The sequence below is a fragment of the Phalaenopsis equestris genome, unplaced genomic scaffold (genome assembly GCF_001263595.1).
Source record: "Phalaenopsis equestris unplaced genomic scaffold, ASM126359v1 Scaffold000511, whole genome shotgun sequence".
Lineage (NCBI taxonomy): Eukaryota > Viridiplantae > Streptophyta > Magnoliopsida > Asparagales > Orchidaceae > Phalaenopsis > Phalaenopsis equestris.
In genome coordinates this window covers 799,266-814,007 of record NW_018164951.1, presented here as the reverse complement: position 1 = coordinate 814,007, position 14,742 = coordinate 799,266, and the positions used below count along the sequence as shown (strand labels likewise).

General features: G+C 33.8%; 1 protein-coding gene across 1 annotated transcript; it reads right to left on the bottom strand.

Annotated features, from left to right (window-relative positions):
* Window positions 1-4,472: 4,472 nt before the first annotated feature.
* On the bottom strand, window positions 4,473-12,811 carry LOC110028445 (phospholipase D zeta 1-like). The gene is made up of 5 exons (XM_020730295.1): window positions 12,663-12,811; window positions 7,528-7,659; window positions 5,711-5,776; window positions 5,174-5,235; window positions 4,473-4,866 (listed from the first exon to the last, which is right to left on the bottom strand). The coding sequence occupies exons 1-5, from the start codon at window positions 12,741-12,743 to the stop codon at window positions 4,620-4,622; spliced, it is 588 nt and encodes a 195-aa protein (XP_020585954.1). The 5' UTR covers window positions 12,744-12,811; the 3' UTR covers window positions 4,473-4,619.
* Between the last annotated feature and the right edge of the window lie 1,931 nt (window positions 12,812-14,742).

Genomic DNA, 14,742 nt, shown 5'->3' with positions numbered 1-14,742 from the left:
TATATATATATATATATATATATATATATATATGTTAGAAGAGTCCCGAGTCTTATATGAATGGGCCGTACGGCCCAAAAAGAAAAAATTATAAGGCCCTTTAAAAATGTAAAGCTTGTTTATTTCCCGGGAACTATTTTGATTGGCTAGTTGAGGAGAATTCCCAAAAAGAAAAAAAATTACAAGGCCCTTTAAAAATGTAAAGCTTGTTTATTTTCCGGGAACTATTTTGATTGGCTAGTTGAGGAGAATTAGCTTAATGGCTTAAGTTTCTATTTCATGAATGATTATAATACTGCATCAATTTCATCACATTTTAATTTTACTGTTGAACTCACATCTGAAATAATTATCTAAGTATTAGACTATACCACCCATCACTACGCTTAAGTTGAACAAAAGAGAATATCCTCATTTTTCTTCCTCCTTTATATTGATCTCAATATGTCTTCTTGAGTTGGTACAAAATTTGATAATAAATATATAAATAAATAAAATAGAAATATGTAAATATCCATAATGTCATGTCTCAAGTCGGAGATTTTATGTCTTGTTATGCAACTATATGTTTACTTGACAAATCAACTTGATAGATCAACTTTGTAGGTCTACTGATATGTCAACTCAGTAGCTCGACTCTGTGGGTCAACTTGATATGTCAAATCAGTTGGTAAACTCCACAAGTCAACGCAACACATCATAATTTTGTAGGTCTATTTAGATATGCATATTTAGTGGCTCGATTCTTTTATCTCGTTGAATGATGATTATAAAAAGAATAAGGTAATGGTAAATATGAAGTTATGTATTGTTTATCTCTATAAGACTCTTATCTAAAAAATAAATTTGTTTATTTTTCCCAAATAATTACTTAGGTAAATATGAGTGGTGTAGTTCATTGTATGTTAATATTCATATACCTTGGAACTATTAACTCTCTCACACGGAATCATCAAAAAGGCACTTCAGGTGCACTTATAGGATTTCGTCCTAGAGGAGGTATGGCTCACTTTTAGAGTAGTCGCTAGATTGTTAACTCATTTTGTTATCATATTTTTTTATTATGCTGTTTATTTTATTGACTTAATGGTTTTGTATGGTGAGTTACCTGAGTGTTATCAGTAAAAACAAGTCTCATCTTCTTCTTTATGAGATTAGATAGGCCATTTTCTTCCAATATTGCTCAGTTTAAAAATAATTCAAATGATTTTGTTAAATTCATAATATCATTCACCTAGGGTACATTGCTTTCCTAAAGGAAAAAAGTCATCATAATTTATCAACTTTACCTAAGGCTAGATCTTATGGTCTTCAATCCATAGGTTAACTAACTTCATGCTTTATTTAGTTGTCCTGTTTTGGACATAGTTCCTCTAAAGTTGTTCTTAACATTAGGCTACTGAGGTTAGTAGGGTATAAAATTTGAACAATTTTTCTCTTACTTCTAGAAAATTTGTTTATGAGGGGCATGTTCCTCATCTTACCCCAAATTTCCTGGTAAACAAAACCACCAATCAAAATTTATATAAAGCAACTTAGGAATATAAGAGTATAAAGGATGAAATAATAATTGTACAAATAAATAATTTAATGATAGAATATCTTATATCTTCTAGTGAGAATTTCTTTAGTATGATCTTTGTTTTCCCTTTGAATATCTTTACAGGTAATTTGAAATTTAAGGCATGCATCCACTCTCAATAATTTATAGGGTGTTAAACCCAAATATGTATGTGAGTTATGCCCAAACCCTTCTAGCAGTAAAGAGAAAGGCAAAAAGCGAAAGAGGGAAGGAGAGAGAGAGAGAGGTGCATGTAGGAAGAGAAAGTCCTTTTCTTTCCTCTTTTTTTACGGATCTCATGATATTCCTTTAAGTTGGTATAAAATTTGATTAAAAAATAAATGAAAAGTACAAAAATATAAGTAAGGATCCATAATGCCATGTCATACTTCACAGCTTTACATAATGTCATGCAACTTTATGTCATATTGGCCGATCAACTCAGTGATCCAACAAGTTAAGTCTGCACCTAACAACTTGGTTGGTCTTTTAAGGTATGTGTGTGTGTGTGTGTGCTTATGTTGTTAGAACTTTTTTATAACTAATTACATTGGTGCTCTAAGGGTGCATTTGGGGTAGTTTTTTTGTTGTGGTGTAGCATGAAAATGTTGCAATGGACATTAGGTTGCAGCGGCGCAGCGATGTTTCCTTAAACAATCCCCATAAGTTGGGACATAGGCTCGACCCCTCATTCAACATTTTGTTCTTTTCACTGTTACCTAGTAGCTCCTCGCTTCGTTTCCATTCGAGCTATCACTACCAATGGTCTTTCTCTTCCCTTACCTCTCTTCATTCTCCAACACATGCAGTGAGGGATTGCTGGTGTTTGGTTCCTTTGCTCTCCTTCATCCTCGAGTATCTTCAACCCTAAAAATTAAATGTGTATTATCTCTGTCTCGATGGCTTTGTTATTTGCAGTTTGTGGTTTGTGCAGAACTTAATTGATTTCATTTTCATTTTTTTATGTGAACATCGTTGGAGAAATTAAATTTCATTTTCTATGCTAGAAGAAATGGATTTGGTAACGCATTTCATTTTTTCGTGAAATTCGGAGGAATACATTTGGCCTATTATGTGAAATTTTGTGAGGTTGCTCTTTGTGGTTCCCTCTCTTTCTCTGTTGGGTTGTTCATTGTGGTTTGCATATTGTCTCAAATGGGTTACCTATGTAAATTATTCTTTGATGAATGAAGGAACATAATTTATGTGTATCATAATTTTATTTTATTGTGGTTGCCCTTTGTAGTTTGTGGCCTTTATCTATGCTCATTGAATTTTAGGTTTGGTTGCTCTGTCTCGGTTGGGTAGCTATCTATCTCAGGTTGAGATGATTCTCGTCGCACTTGTGATGGTGGTGTGTTGATTTTTAAGTTGCTGTATAGTTGCGCGAAGCAAACAAAACACACAAATTCCCAATAGCAGCTTCTGTGCAGTAACTTTCTAAGACAGCTATTGCACAACGACTTTTAAAAAAATTGCAGCTACCCCAAACAGACTCTAACTTCTTTGACTTTTGAACTTGTTGGCATTAATTCTAAACTTAATTCCCTTTATAGGTATCTTATTCTAGCAAGACCTGTTGATTTATTGCGATTAAATATATAAACTATAGGTATTGCATCATTTAACTCTTATGTTTCACTTCTAGCAATTATTAAAAATATATACATATTTTTGAAGTATTTTTTAAATGGTTCCTAAGCATATGTATAATTTTAAACTGAGTACCTATTTTCATTATAAATAGGATCATATTCTCTGCTATTCATAAAAAATTATTTCATCATTTCTATCACATATTCTTTAGGGTTCCAAAATTTAATTGTTCATCTTTTTTTATCTTGGCTCAATTGACATTTTTCTATTAAAAAACTTTGTTTGTCTTTTTTTATCTTTTTTCTTTTTTATACAATCCAATTAAGAATATGTCTGAGACAATATTATTTTGAGGCAATTACTTACAAACCACCCAAAACTTGGGCTCAGCTCAATAATTTAAAAAAATCAGCTCGGTGATTAATTTCTAAATATTAATGTTTCGGTGGTCCTTTTATATATATATATATATATATATATATATATATATATATTACTAACCTTGTACTCACCCAGAGCTTTAGGAGGACTTGGAATTAGGAGTGTAAAAGGCCGAACACAAGTGAGTCTAGGCTCAACTCATATTCGGCTCGTTAAAAAATACTGCTGTTCGTGTTCGACTAAATTATATTTCATACAAAAAATTTGTTCGTGTTCAGCTCGTTCGTTTAGCGAGCCGAACACGAGCTGTTCACGAACAAAAAAAAACCATTTTGACAACTATAATCATTGCATACAATCGTTAGAAGTGTAAGCAAATCGAACTTGAGCAGTCTAAACTTAGCTTGCTAAAAAATATTATTGTTCGTGTTCAGCTCGTTTATATATTGAACTCAAAAAATTTGTGCGTTCGGCTGGATTGCTTACCGAGCGAGCCGAAGGAGCTATTCACGAACAATGAGCTATTTTGACACCTCAAATCACACACCCGTAGGATAGCAAGGGTGGGAATGAATTCAAATCTTGTTATTTACATTAAAATATTCATTTAAAATGAATTTAATATATTTTTACTCTATTTTTAATTAATAATTTTAATTGATTATAAATCTTTGTAGCATAAATTATTTAAAAATAATACTCATTATATATATATATATATATATATATGTATGTATGTATGTATATTTTATTTTTTTCGAGACAATGAACATATCGCCTAAACCCTATATATATATATATATAATTATTTCAAGTCAAAATGAGTCGAACACGAACGAACGAAACGTCGAAGTAGATTTAAGGAACTTTAAAAAGCAATTGAAAAGAAATGTGTGTGTTGCTCAAGTAAAAAATCAAAAAAAAAATATCGCTGGAAAAATGTGGTTTCTTTTATTCTATATTTCTATGTTTTACAGTAATTTACAGGCCGCACAGACCAGAATCAATGTACAAATACAGTAGGCTTAAATGATATAAAAATGGAAAACTATTATACATAAAAAGAGATTTGAAAGTAGAGCTAGTGAAATACCTGAGCAGCATAAAACTCGCTCTCATTGAAGAATGGTCTCAAATCTTCATTGCACATGAAATCAAGAGGGAAGGAGACGAGATGTCCCCTCAAAGACTGCAGTCTCTCCAAAGGGTCGGTTTCCTTCAGATTTCCGTTCTCATACGCCTCAAGCTTCTCTGGTGCAATGCCCAGATCGGTGGTGGTGTGTCCAAGCTTCTCCTTCCAGTAAGTTGTGCTTTGACGAAAGGCGGCTCTGCGAATTATTAAAGCAGGAGTTCATGGATTTTGAATCAGAACTGGTAATCTCGAGGAGAAATGACGAGATGAATTAGTGGCATTTACATACATACCGCCCGAATTTTTGTGTGTTTTTATACATTTATACCAGCCAAATCTTTCATATTACAGAAAAATAATACTATTTTAAATTTTAAAAAGTGAAGTACTCATTTTCATATAAAGGGAAGGGGACATACAAGTAAACATTGAAGTCTGGGTATTAGATATGTAAATACATAAGAATTGAGTGGTATGTCTGTAAATCTTCCAATGAATTATACCTGGAGTGGATTAGATCACTCGGCACGCACGAAAAAACGTCTTGGTAGATCATAGTGTTCGTCTGCCAACATAAAGGATGATAAGGGAAGGTTCGTAAAAATCATTATGTAATCAAATTATATGTATTTGCGTGTTTCAAAATCAGAAATGCAGCAGATATTCCAAGCGAGTAATTGCTACTATGAGCGAATAGAAAACGAGATTATTATCCTGGGATCATGGGTTTCAGTCAAAGTGTTGCATTTTTGTTCTTTCTGTATTTTGATATATGTGACAAAAAGTCATTTCAGGCACTCTGCTGAATGGTTAATAAGTAGCATTAATTGTGGATTATTTTAGTTCATAATTTATAAAGAATTCTAAGCTTGGCAACGTTTGTGTCATTTAAGTTTCAAGTTCTGCAAATAGTTCATCATAAATATCCTTCATTGTAATGTATTTAGGAAAGTTGATCACAAAGATTTGAAGTAATTGAACCAAGCAGAGAGCAAATGGAAAAAATTAATGACGATGATAATTGAATAGGCAAACCGTACCTTAGCCGTTGCCATCCAGATGTCTTTATATGTAGCATCAACCACAGGGTCTCGGATCTGAAAGGTCTGGAAGCATTGAAAGGATTTCATAAGTATAAAAAAAAATGTGACATTATGCCATTTCAAACTTGTTATCTATGTTTTCTCAAGGCATGTACATAAACCACTGCAAGAAGCTTAACAACATTGATTATAACATCACAGAAGTAGGATGAAAATGCAATCTCAGTATGTTACAAAAACCCCATAGGCAATAGAGGGACGAGGATTTAGCATAGGGAAAAGTGATCAAAAAAGAGAGAAAACGGAATTAGATCATGAAAGAAATGTAGAAAGAAGAAAGGGAAGGAGAGTAGTAACCCACCTTAATTTTTATATTCACTGATAATATCATAATTAAGTATAATACGAGGTTTACAATATCCCTTATATTGACTAATATATTGGGCTTTAAGGAAAACTAGGATTTGAATTAGTATGGATTTTGTGTAGATAACTTTTGAAGGAAGAGTATAAGATTGAGGAAAGCAATAAAAAGAGGAGTTTCAACAAAATTAGATGCATGAATGAATTAAGGTGACTTCGAGGACTTTCGTTAGGGTTAGAAAATTTTTGAACCTAGTTTCATAAAGAAGGTGCCATGCATGCAATTAAAAAGGTAAGGAAAGGGCGATCAAAAAGGAAGGAAGATAAGGAATAAGAATTTTTAGGGCATAGCATAAAATCCAAGGAGCCTTGGCGTGAAATTGAGGGCAAGTAAAAATAAGGAAAATAGAAGATCAAAAACAGAACTAGAAAGCAAAAGCAAGAAGGATATTGCAGAACATTCGTGGCAAAATTAAAATGGATCTCTTTGGCTTAGATACAAATTGATGCACCTGAAAAAGTTCTTTATTCTTAATGATGATTTAATAGTTAAGAGAGAGAAAAGAAGGTTTTCTAGGAGATAGGGACAAAGAGGGGTAAAAAAAATGTCACTCAGGTGAGAGAGGGACTAGAAGAGTTAGAGAGCAAGGAGATAAAAGAAGACTGTAATAGGGTTAAGCAAGCTTGATTCCAATATTCATTCATAACAGCATAATCATGTGGAATATACCAGGTCTAGCCTCTTTGTATACACTAATGGTTCTCAAAAAACATACCAATGACATAATACTAATAACTAACATGACATAAACATGAAATAAACTTCACACATGACAACTCTGCATGAACTTTGATGATCATGTTGTGATCAACAAGGGAGGGCCAAAGGAAAGTTTTAAGAGAAGACATTCGCTCACAATCAAAACCCAACCAAACATAAATAAAGATGCCTCTACAAACCACCGCCTTTTCATCTTGAGCATGAGAGCAGTCTAATTTGATTTGAAATCGAGCAAGCTCACTATATATATATATATAGAGAGAGAGAGAGAGAGAGAGAGAGAGTTGTCTTTAAGAAAAACAATTTCAAGGAAGTTCTTTTTTCAATAATGAATCAAGAAAAAAGTTGCTAAACATATAAGCTTTGAAAGATTAATGCAGGGGAAATGGAAAACTAAATAGCATTGGAGCAAAATGCATGTGATCAATTTTATCTGCTCAATGAGTAATCAAAAGAAAGGTTTCTTAAATTATATATTGACAAGTTAAACTAGCTTCTGCACGTCGCTAAAAAAAAAGCAGCAGATTAAAGAGGTAGGAATAAAATATATAACGCAGCACATGAGAAATAAGTCCTACTTTGCTATCCTAGTTGCAGCAGGGACCTTAACTTTTAAAGCATTTAAGGTAAAATTGAAAATAAGGATTAAATGCTAAGATTTGGAAAAGACCTCATCATAAGGCAGTCCCAGATGTTCGGACCATAAGGAGAGGCGAAGACTAAGACTAAACTTTCCTGCATTCCATGACTTCCCACTCATTGAAGAATTAACAAATTCTTTGTCTTCAATAACCAGACCAATCTGCACAGGTAACATAATTCATCGTAAGGGTTTGTTTTAAGAAAACAAACGAGAATGAGCTGAATCGTGAAAAAGATAAATCAGACTAGAAAACAAATGAGAATGAGCTGAATCGTGAAAAAGATAAATCAGACAAATAATGTTCATGAGGAAGAATATGTAATCAGAAAAATCACCAAGTAAATCTTGGGTCATGTTTAGCAAGGCAACTCTAAGTTACTAAGAGCTATGCTTAAGCGCAGCACATGCACCTACAATGCTCATAACTAGAGCTGTCGAGCAATCTTGCTGTTTGCAAAAAACGTGTTGGGTTCACTAGAAAGCATGTGTTCAACCAGCTCTTTTTGAAAATGAGCTGAGCTTAAACAAACATTTTGAGCTCATTTTCAAACAAGCTAAGCACAAACGGATCATTGTTAGTGTTCAGCATTTTAATTGTTCATATAAAAAACTAATATGTATGCCTGATGCGGGAGCTTAATGGGTCACAGTACTATAGCTGCTACAGTACTGTGGATGCGGCACTACAATAACTACCGTGCCACGGACCGTGGTCCCCTTTTCTCATTTGATCCCTTGCCTTATTCTATTCTCTTACTGATTCTATTTCCTTCCTATTCTAATTCTTTTCTATTTTATCTATTAGCTATTATATATGTGTGATTTTACTTGCTTAGGTTTAGCTTTTGATTAATTCTAGATTTCAGATTTTTATCGGGACAGGTGTCTGTTTTCCCCTTCTAGGGATGTGTCCAAGGGACCGGGTGGTACTTCGGTTGTATCTCTCTCCAAATGTGGTAGACATTTTCATCCTACTCCCTTCCGCTTACTCTCTAATTGCACGCTACTACAGTACCTCGCTGCAGCCGCCCGCAACAGCACTCGGTTTGTTGTTTTCAGTGGCCCTTAGCCTACCAGACATCTTCCCCTCCCTTCTAGCATTATTTCCACCCAAACAACACCTCTTTCCTACAGTCTCAGCCCTCCCACCGTGTTGTTGCCACCTAGGACAGCCACAGAACACCACCTTTCTGCTGTCCCGTCGCCATCCACCCCAACTCTTCGCTGACATCACCCTGGACAGCCTACATACTTATTGTCTCTGCATTTCTGCAACTTCCCCTTGCTGCCACTAGCATTCCCTTGCTATCGCCACCCCCACTAGCCCTCCTGATCCACCTAGCTGACCTCCACCACCCTTTGGATACACTTTAGTGGTGTTTACTTGTGTCGTTTTATGTTTTTATCATTTAAAGAGTCATTGTAACCCTATTTAAATTCAGTAGTGGTGTTTACTTGTGTCGTTTTATGTTTGTTATCATTTATTTCCATTTAAAGAGTCATTGTAACCCTATTTAAATTCAGCAAAAATATTTTTATTTCAATGATGGTTTGAGTTAACTTCGGTATCAATAAATGTATATACTTTAAATTTTTATTAAGCACTTAGTAGTACTATTTCTTTGTTTATGCTTTATCTAAAAAAAAAGTTTGAAATTTTATCTTTTTTATAATTTGAACCGACCAATTTTGATAGAGTTTTATAAATTGAGTATGAAAAAGTTATTGTTATTTTTATTTTTATTTTTTACACACACAAATGCAGACACCCAACATATGCAAGTCCTTGAAACCAAAACCTTCTGGTTGAAAAACAAAGCTCAGAATCACTAGGCCAAGGTGGCTTGCATAAATCGAATATGAATATGTTGTTATGAAGCATTTCAAACATAAGTTGGATTCAAACCAACGAAAATTCAAACAAGCTAAAGGCAAGTACGCTCACTCACATTTAGCTCATTTACACCCCTACGTGTAACTCTCACACGCTTGTCCTTGTCACCACTCGAACGCATTTGCTCCGATAGCATTCAAGTCATCTTGTTCATGGCATTCTATCCTGCAAGCAACAGTAGCTCAAATTTACATCACCATGACTCTTCCTCCTATTCCTATGCCAGTAGCTCAAATTTACATTGCCGAGCCAACAATCCTTCTGGAGGTCATCGAGGCCTCTTTAGTAATGGTCATCTATGCCTTGATTATGATTTGTGGGCTATCTAATTCATCATGGATGCATCATCACTATTTATGTTTGTCAATAGTATTCTATCTTTCACCCATCACTCAAATTTCCTTCCTCACAATCACTCGCATTAACATCTTTGCTACCATCGATTCTATCAAATCAATCTGATAGGCGATTTACTCCCTATACTCCTGTTAACATCTTTGCTACCATCGAATATATCAAATCAATCTGATAGACGATTTAACTCACTATATTTGCTTCTAACTTGATCCTCACCTCTCCATTTGTCAATTTTCCCTTGAGTTATGGATCAAATTTCCCCCATTGGGGTTGATCTTTCGTCACCACCTATTTCTACAGCCCATATTTTTCCTACAGTTCCTCGTCTCGTTTTTAGAGAATATGTGCCAAACTCTCTTGAAACTCGCACTCTTCAATCTTTCACTAAAGTTGCTATGGAGATGAAAGCTTTAGGCATTCAACTCCCACTGTTCTATTATTTTCAATTAATTTTAGTAAAGTTTATACCACATTAACTTAACTGCCATCAATGTTGTATGTTAAATCTACTTACTTTCATTGAAACTGAGGTTTTCAAGCTGACAATTCCACTCTTTCTTTATCATGGGAAAATTTGTTTTAGTTCATCCTATGAATAAGAACATTCATAAAAATATATCAAATTTGCATTTGATTGGTGAATTCTTTGGTGGGCTTATGAAAACTTATTACATAACCATCAAATACTTGCAATACTATTATCGAGTTATTTTTGAAAGCATATCACCCTAAATTTTTCTCACATTTATCCTACCAAGTGAGTGGCTATCTAATGTATGTAATAAGGAAATCTTCTCACTTTGATTCTTCTATAGAACTACCTATCACTCTTATTTGAGTTGTTTTTCCTCAACTTTGTTTACAATACAACCAATTCACTTTATATTTTTTTTGTTCTATTTTAGTAAATCCATGCAAGTGGATGTTACTAATGCTCAACACTCTAAAGCCTACTGTGGCAAGGATTATGGTTGAAATGGGCAATAATTTTCCTCTAAATAAGAAGGTGCAACTTGGCTCCTACACTAGTGGCTATTTGCGGGAAACTACAATTTGAAAGCATATTTTCCTATTATTCTTCTTGCAAATTTGTTTAGCATTGCTCTAAGTGTTTCGCCTTAAATTTAAAAAATATAATGGTATTGGTGCTTACATTCAGGTTCAAGGGAAACAAACAAATGATAAGAATGCATCTTCAAACATTTTTGATGCAGTTCCTCCTTCAAATTAGGCTTTTATGTAAAATTTGAAACTCTAGATATTACCAGAACCTTCAGAGGTTTCCCCCATTATCCTAAGTCCCAATGATATGCTCATCTCCACAAATGCATGAAAGTACAATGATCCATATCCCAAATATACTAGCTCCTCATCTTTATCCTAGGGTTGAAGATGCTTATGACCAAAATTCTAAGCAACTTTATGACTTTGATGACAATAATAATTATTGAAACACAAATGAATAAAAGATTTCAAATACCAAGAGAGACGAGAACAGAAAAAATCTGTTATCATTCCCTAAGGATCAATAGGCTTAAAGGAAGGCGCTACAATTGAGATTTTATGAGGATTTCTTCTTCTAGAGGAAGGATATTTTTCTTATACCACCATGTTATCTTAAATTTTATTTTTTATTTTCTTCTTCACCTCTTGCAGTCCTTTGTAATTGCCACTCATTTTATTATCAGGTTATAAAATTTTGCATTAAAAAAATATATATGGTAATGTTTTTTGGTCTCATATAGTCATCAGACTAATTAGATGAGTATCCATCAAAATTTTTTATAGTAACTGAAGTAGTACTGCCTAGACTTGGTCCAATGATTAATCTCTTTAATGATTTCCATATAAAAAATTTCTAATAATGTAGTATTTGGTTATTTCTTTCCTTATGTTAATAAGACTATTTAACTTATCTATATGATTATTCTCGTAGTTATTTTTCTAACAAGAATAATGTATCATCTTTCACATTAACATGCAACCTTACCACTTATTATCATCAATCATCATCATCATTAGCTTTAACCTAGATATTTGGCATTGACATTATGAATACTTATTTTTCATTCATTTCTATTGAGTTTTCACTAAGGTGTTAAACAGATTAATTGTAAATCATTTAGAACAAGTTCAACCCATATATGATATTCATATAGCATTTTGTTAATTCATTTCCTAATCCTTTGACACTAATTTTACAAACTTCTTTAAGGAATGCATATTCAACCTTTCTCCATTATACATGTCCAAACCAATTAAGTATATTTTCAATCACCTTATCTTTAACATATATCATTCTAATATTTAATCTAGCAATTCCTTAATTTACTCTTCTAGTTTTGCCATAAGTTCATCTTAGCATTCTTATTTTTTGTCAAAATTAATTAAGATATAATTAATTTTTTATAGCCCAACTTACAAATCTATGCAATAATATCAGCATAATTGTGATTTTATAGTTTAAACTAGAGCCTTTATAATATACTCTTATCACAAAAGACTCTCAAAACACTTGTCCACTTTAATAATAAAGCCTTAACTTAGTAAGTTCTATATTTTATCTATATTTTTGTTCTTCTGTATAATATAATCAAGCTACTTAAACCATTATACCTAAGTATCATATCATCTTCTAATAATATTGAATAATAACTTTTGAAATCATATCCACAATTTATCTTTCTCATTAAACCTTGTTAAGATATGCATAAGAAAGCAGTAGCCAATTTCAATATCTAAGCAAATATAAAACCAAATACAAATAGTTAGACATATCAAATCAATATTGCAAAGAAAAATTCATACAAATATATCTCCTGCAAAACAAATTCCTCGTATATGTCAAAAATTTTAAATGTAATGGCAGTTATAATGATACTCTTCAAACAAAAATCAAGGAGATATATACCTCAGAATCTCGAGATCCTAACAAGCTCCTGTCATTTACGTTAGCTGAGCCAATTAAAACCATACGATCATCAATTATCATCAACTTGCTGTGCACATAAACCTGAATGAAACAGATATAAAAGATAAAAAGAACTCACTTAAAAACTTATTAAATTTTATTAAATGTATAAATACTGCAATGTTTTTCATGTCTCCTTATTTAATGAGATACAATGCTATATTAACCAGATAAAGATAAGAGTAACCAAGAAACGTTATTGCAGAAAGAATACTACAATTGCATAGAAAAGATACAGAGTATTCATTTAAATAATCTAGCTTCACTCCTAGTAAAAAACCAAAAAAGTGGCAATAAATTTTCTTCTAATTCATGCCTACTGACATTCAAAACATGAAATCACTTAACCATCAGAGAGTCCACAATTTGAATGCACATATCAAAATAAAAAACCTATTATAATAAAAAAAGTATTTTGTTCGCAAATAAGATAAGGTTGAGACATTTCAAGAGCTTGCCAAATATTCTCAGTGACTATCATCAGTTGAAGAAGTAACCAACACCAAGGGATTATGATACCGGAACTAGTTAGAAAAACAGCGGAAACACACAAGCAAACTTTTATTGATGTAGAGGGAGGGTTACAACACAACACAACAAATAAGAACAACCCAAAATATGAACGACACAAGCAAACACCTCTAAGTTGTATTCCAAGGGCGTAGGAGGTCGGCTAGGTGGGTCGGGATGGTTGGTAGGGGTGGTGGCAACAAAGGAATGCTGATGGCAGCAAGAGGAAAGTGCAGTTGGGGAAGGTGCAAAACTGCAGGGACAGCAATGATGGAGGGTTGGGCAGCAGATTATGCTACAGAACAGCATTGTCCGGGCTGGGATGAGGGCTGAGAAGGGGGACAGCGAAGCTGGACTGTAGGGACAGAGTGTTTGAAGGCTGGGGCGACCTCTAGGGAGCTGGACAGCAGGTTATGTCGCAGGGAAGGGTTGGCCGCATGCTAGGAGAAAGTCTGGAAGTGTCTGAACATTGATGCCAATGCCACCACCTTGTCGCTATGGCATCATCTGTTGGTCTGTCTTCCATCACCCCTTAATGCTGCACAAGCCTGAGTTATGCTATCATTTAAGTTGAAGCCCCCGTCAATAGAGAATGCCTCCCATCCAAAACTTCCTCTTTCGTCACATGATAACAATCCATCATTCTTTGAAACAATTTTTAATATGCATGCTTCGTTCCTAACATTTCACGATAATTGTTGGATGCACTTCCACCATTTGAATCAATTTTCAGCAGTTCTATCCTCTATGATCGTCTATTTTAAGGTTTTTGTTTCCAAGCCTATTTTACATCTGGTTAGTTTGCTAGTAGTCCTCTTTTGCAACGCTACTCTAGTTGCCTCCATGTGTAATGCTTCCTTAGACCCCCTCCAGCATTTAGGTCAGTAGTTGGTGAAATTCCTATGCATATGCTCCCCGTTTTTACTCGAGCTATTGGGCTCATGAATGCTTAGGTTTTTATCCTCCTCCTGCCATTGATTTCCTAATATTTTTTTTCCGCAAAGATCATATCCACCTCAATGAAAGCTACTCTCCACCAATCATTATAAGCATGCTCTTATCTTTTCTAAAGATGAGATTTATGCGTTGGCTACTCCATTTACCTTCTCTGTAGTCAGCAAATTTTCTTGAGAAATTCTCAATCTTGAGATTACTTGCATGTTCATATCTGACTTATAATTGATTAGTAATTTCTATGTCGAGCCACTTCACTCTCACCATGTCCCAATCCACTTATCTGTCAAAATAAACTATTCAAGACTATTCTATTGGTCAATCGATACGAATGGTTTTCTAACGTAGATGCATAAAAATTTTTCGCACTTCAATTCTTCCAAAAAACCACCTATAACTACGAATTGAGTCACATTTCCTTGATTTGAAGTTTATAAATTAGCCAATCCACTTTTTATTCTCTTGGTTCTACTTTTAAAAGGGGATTCTGCTAGTTCTAAGTTCTCCAAGTCATTGGTGGTTAAAATCTCAACCAAAATGGATGGCCCCCCTCCTT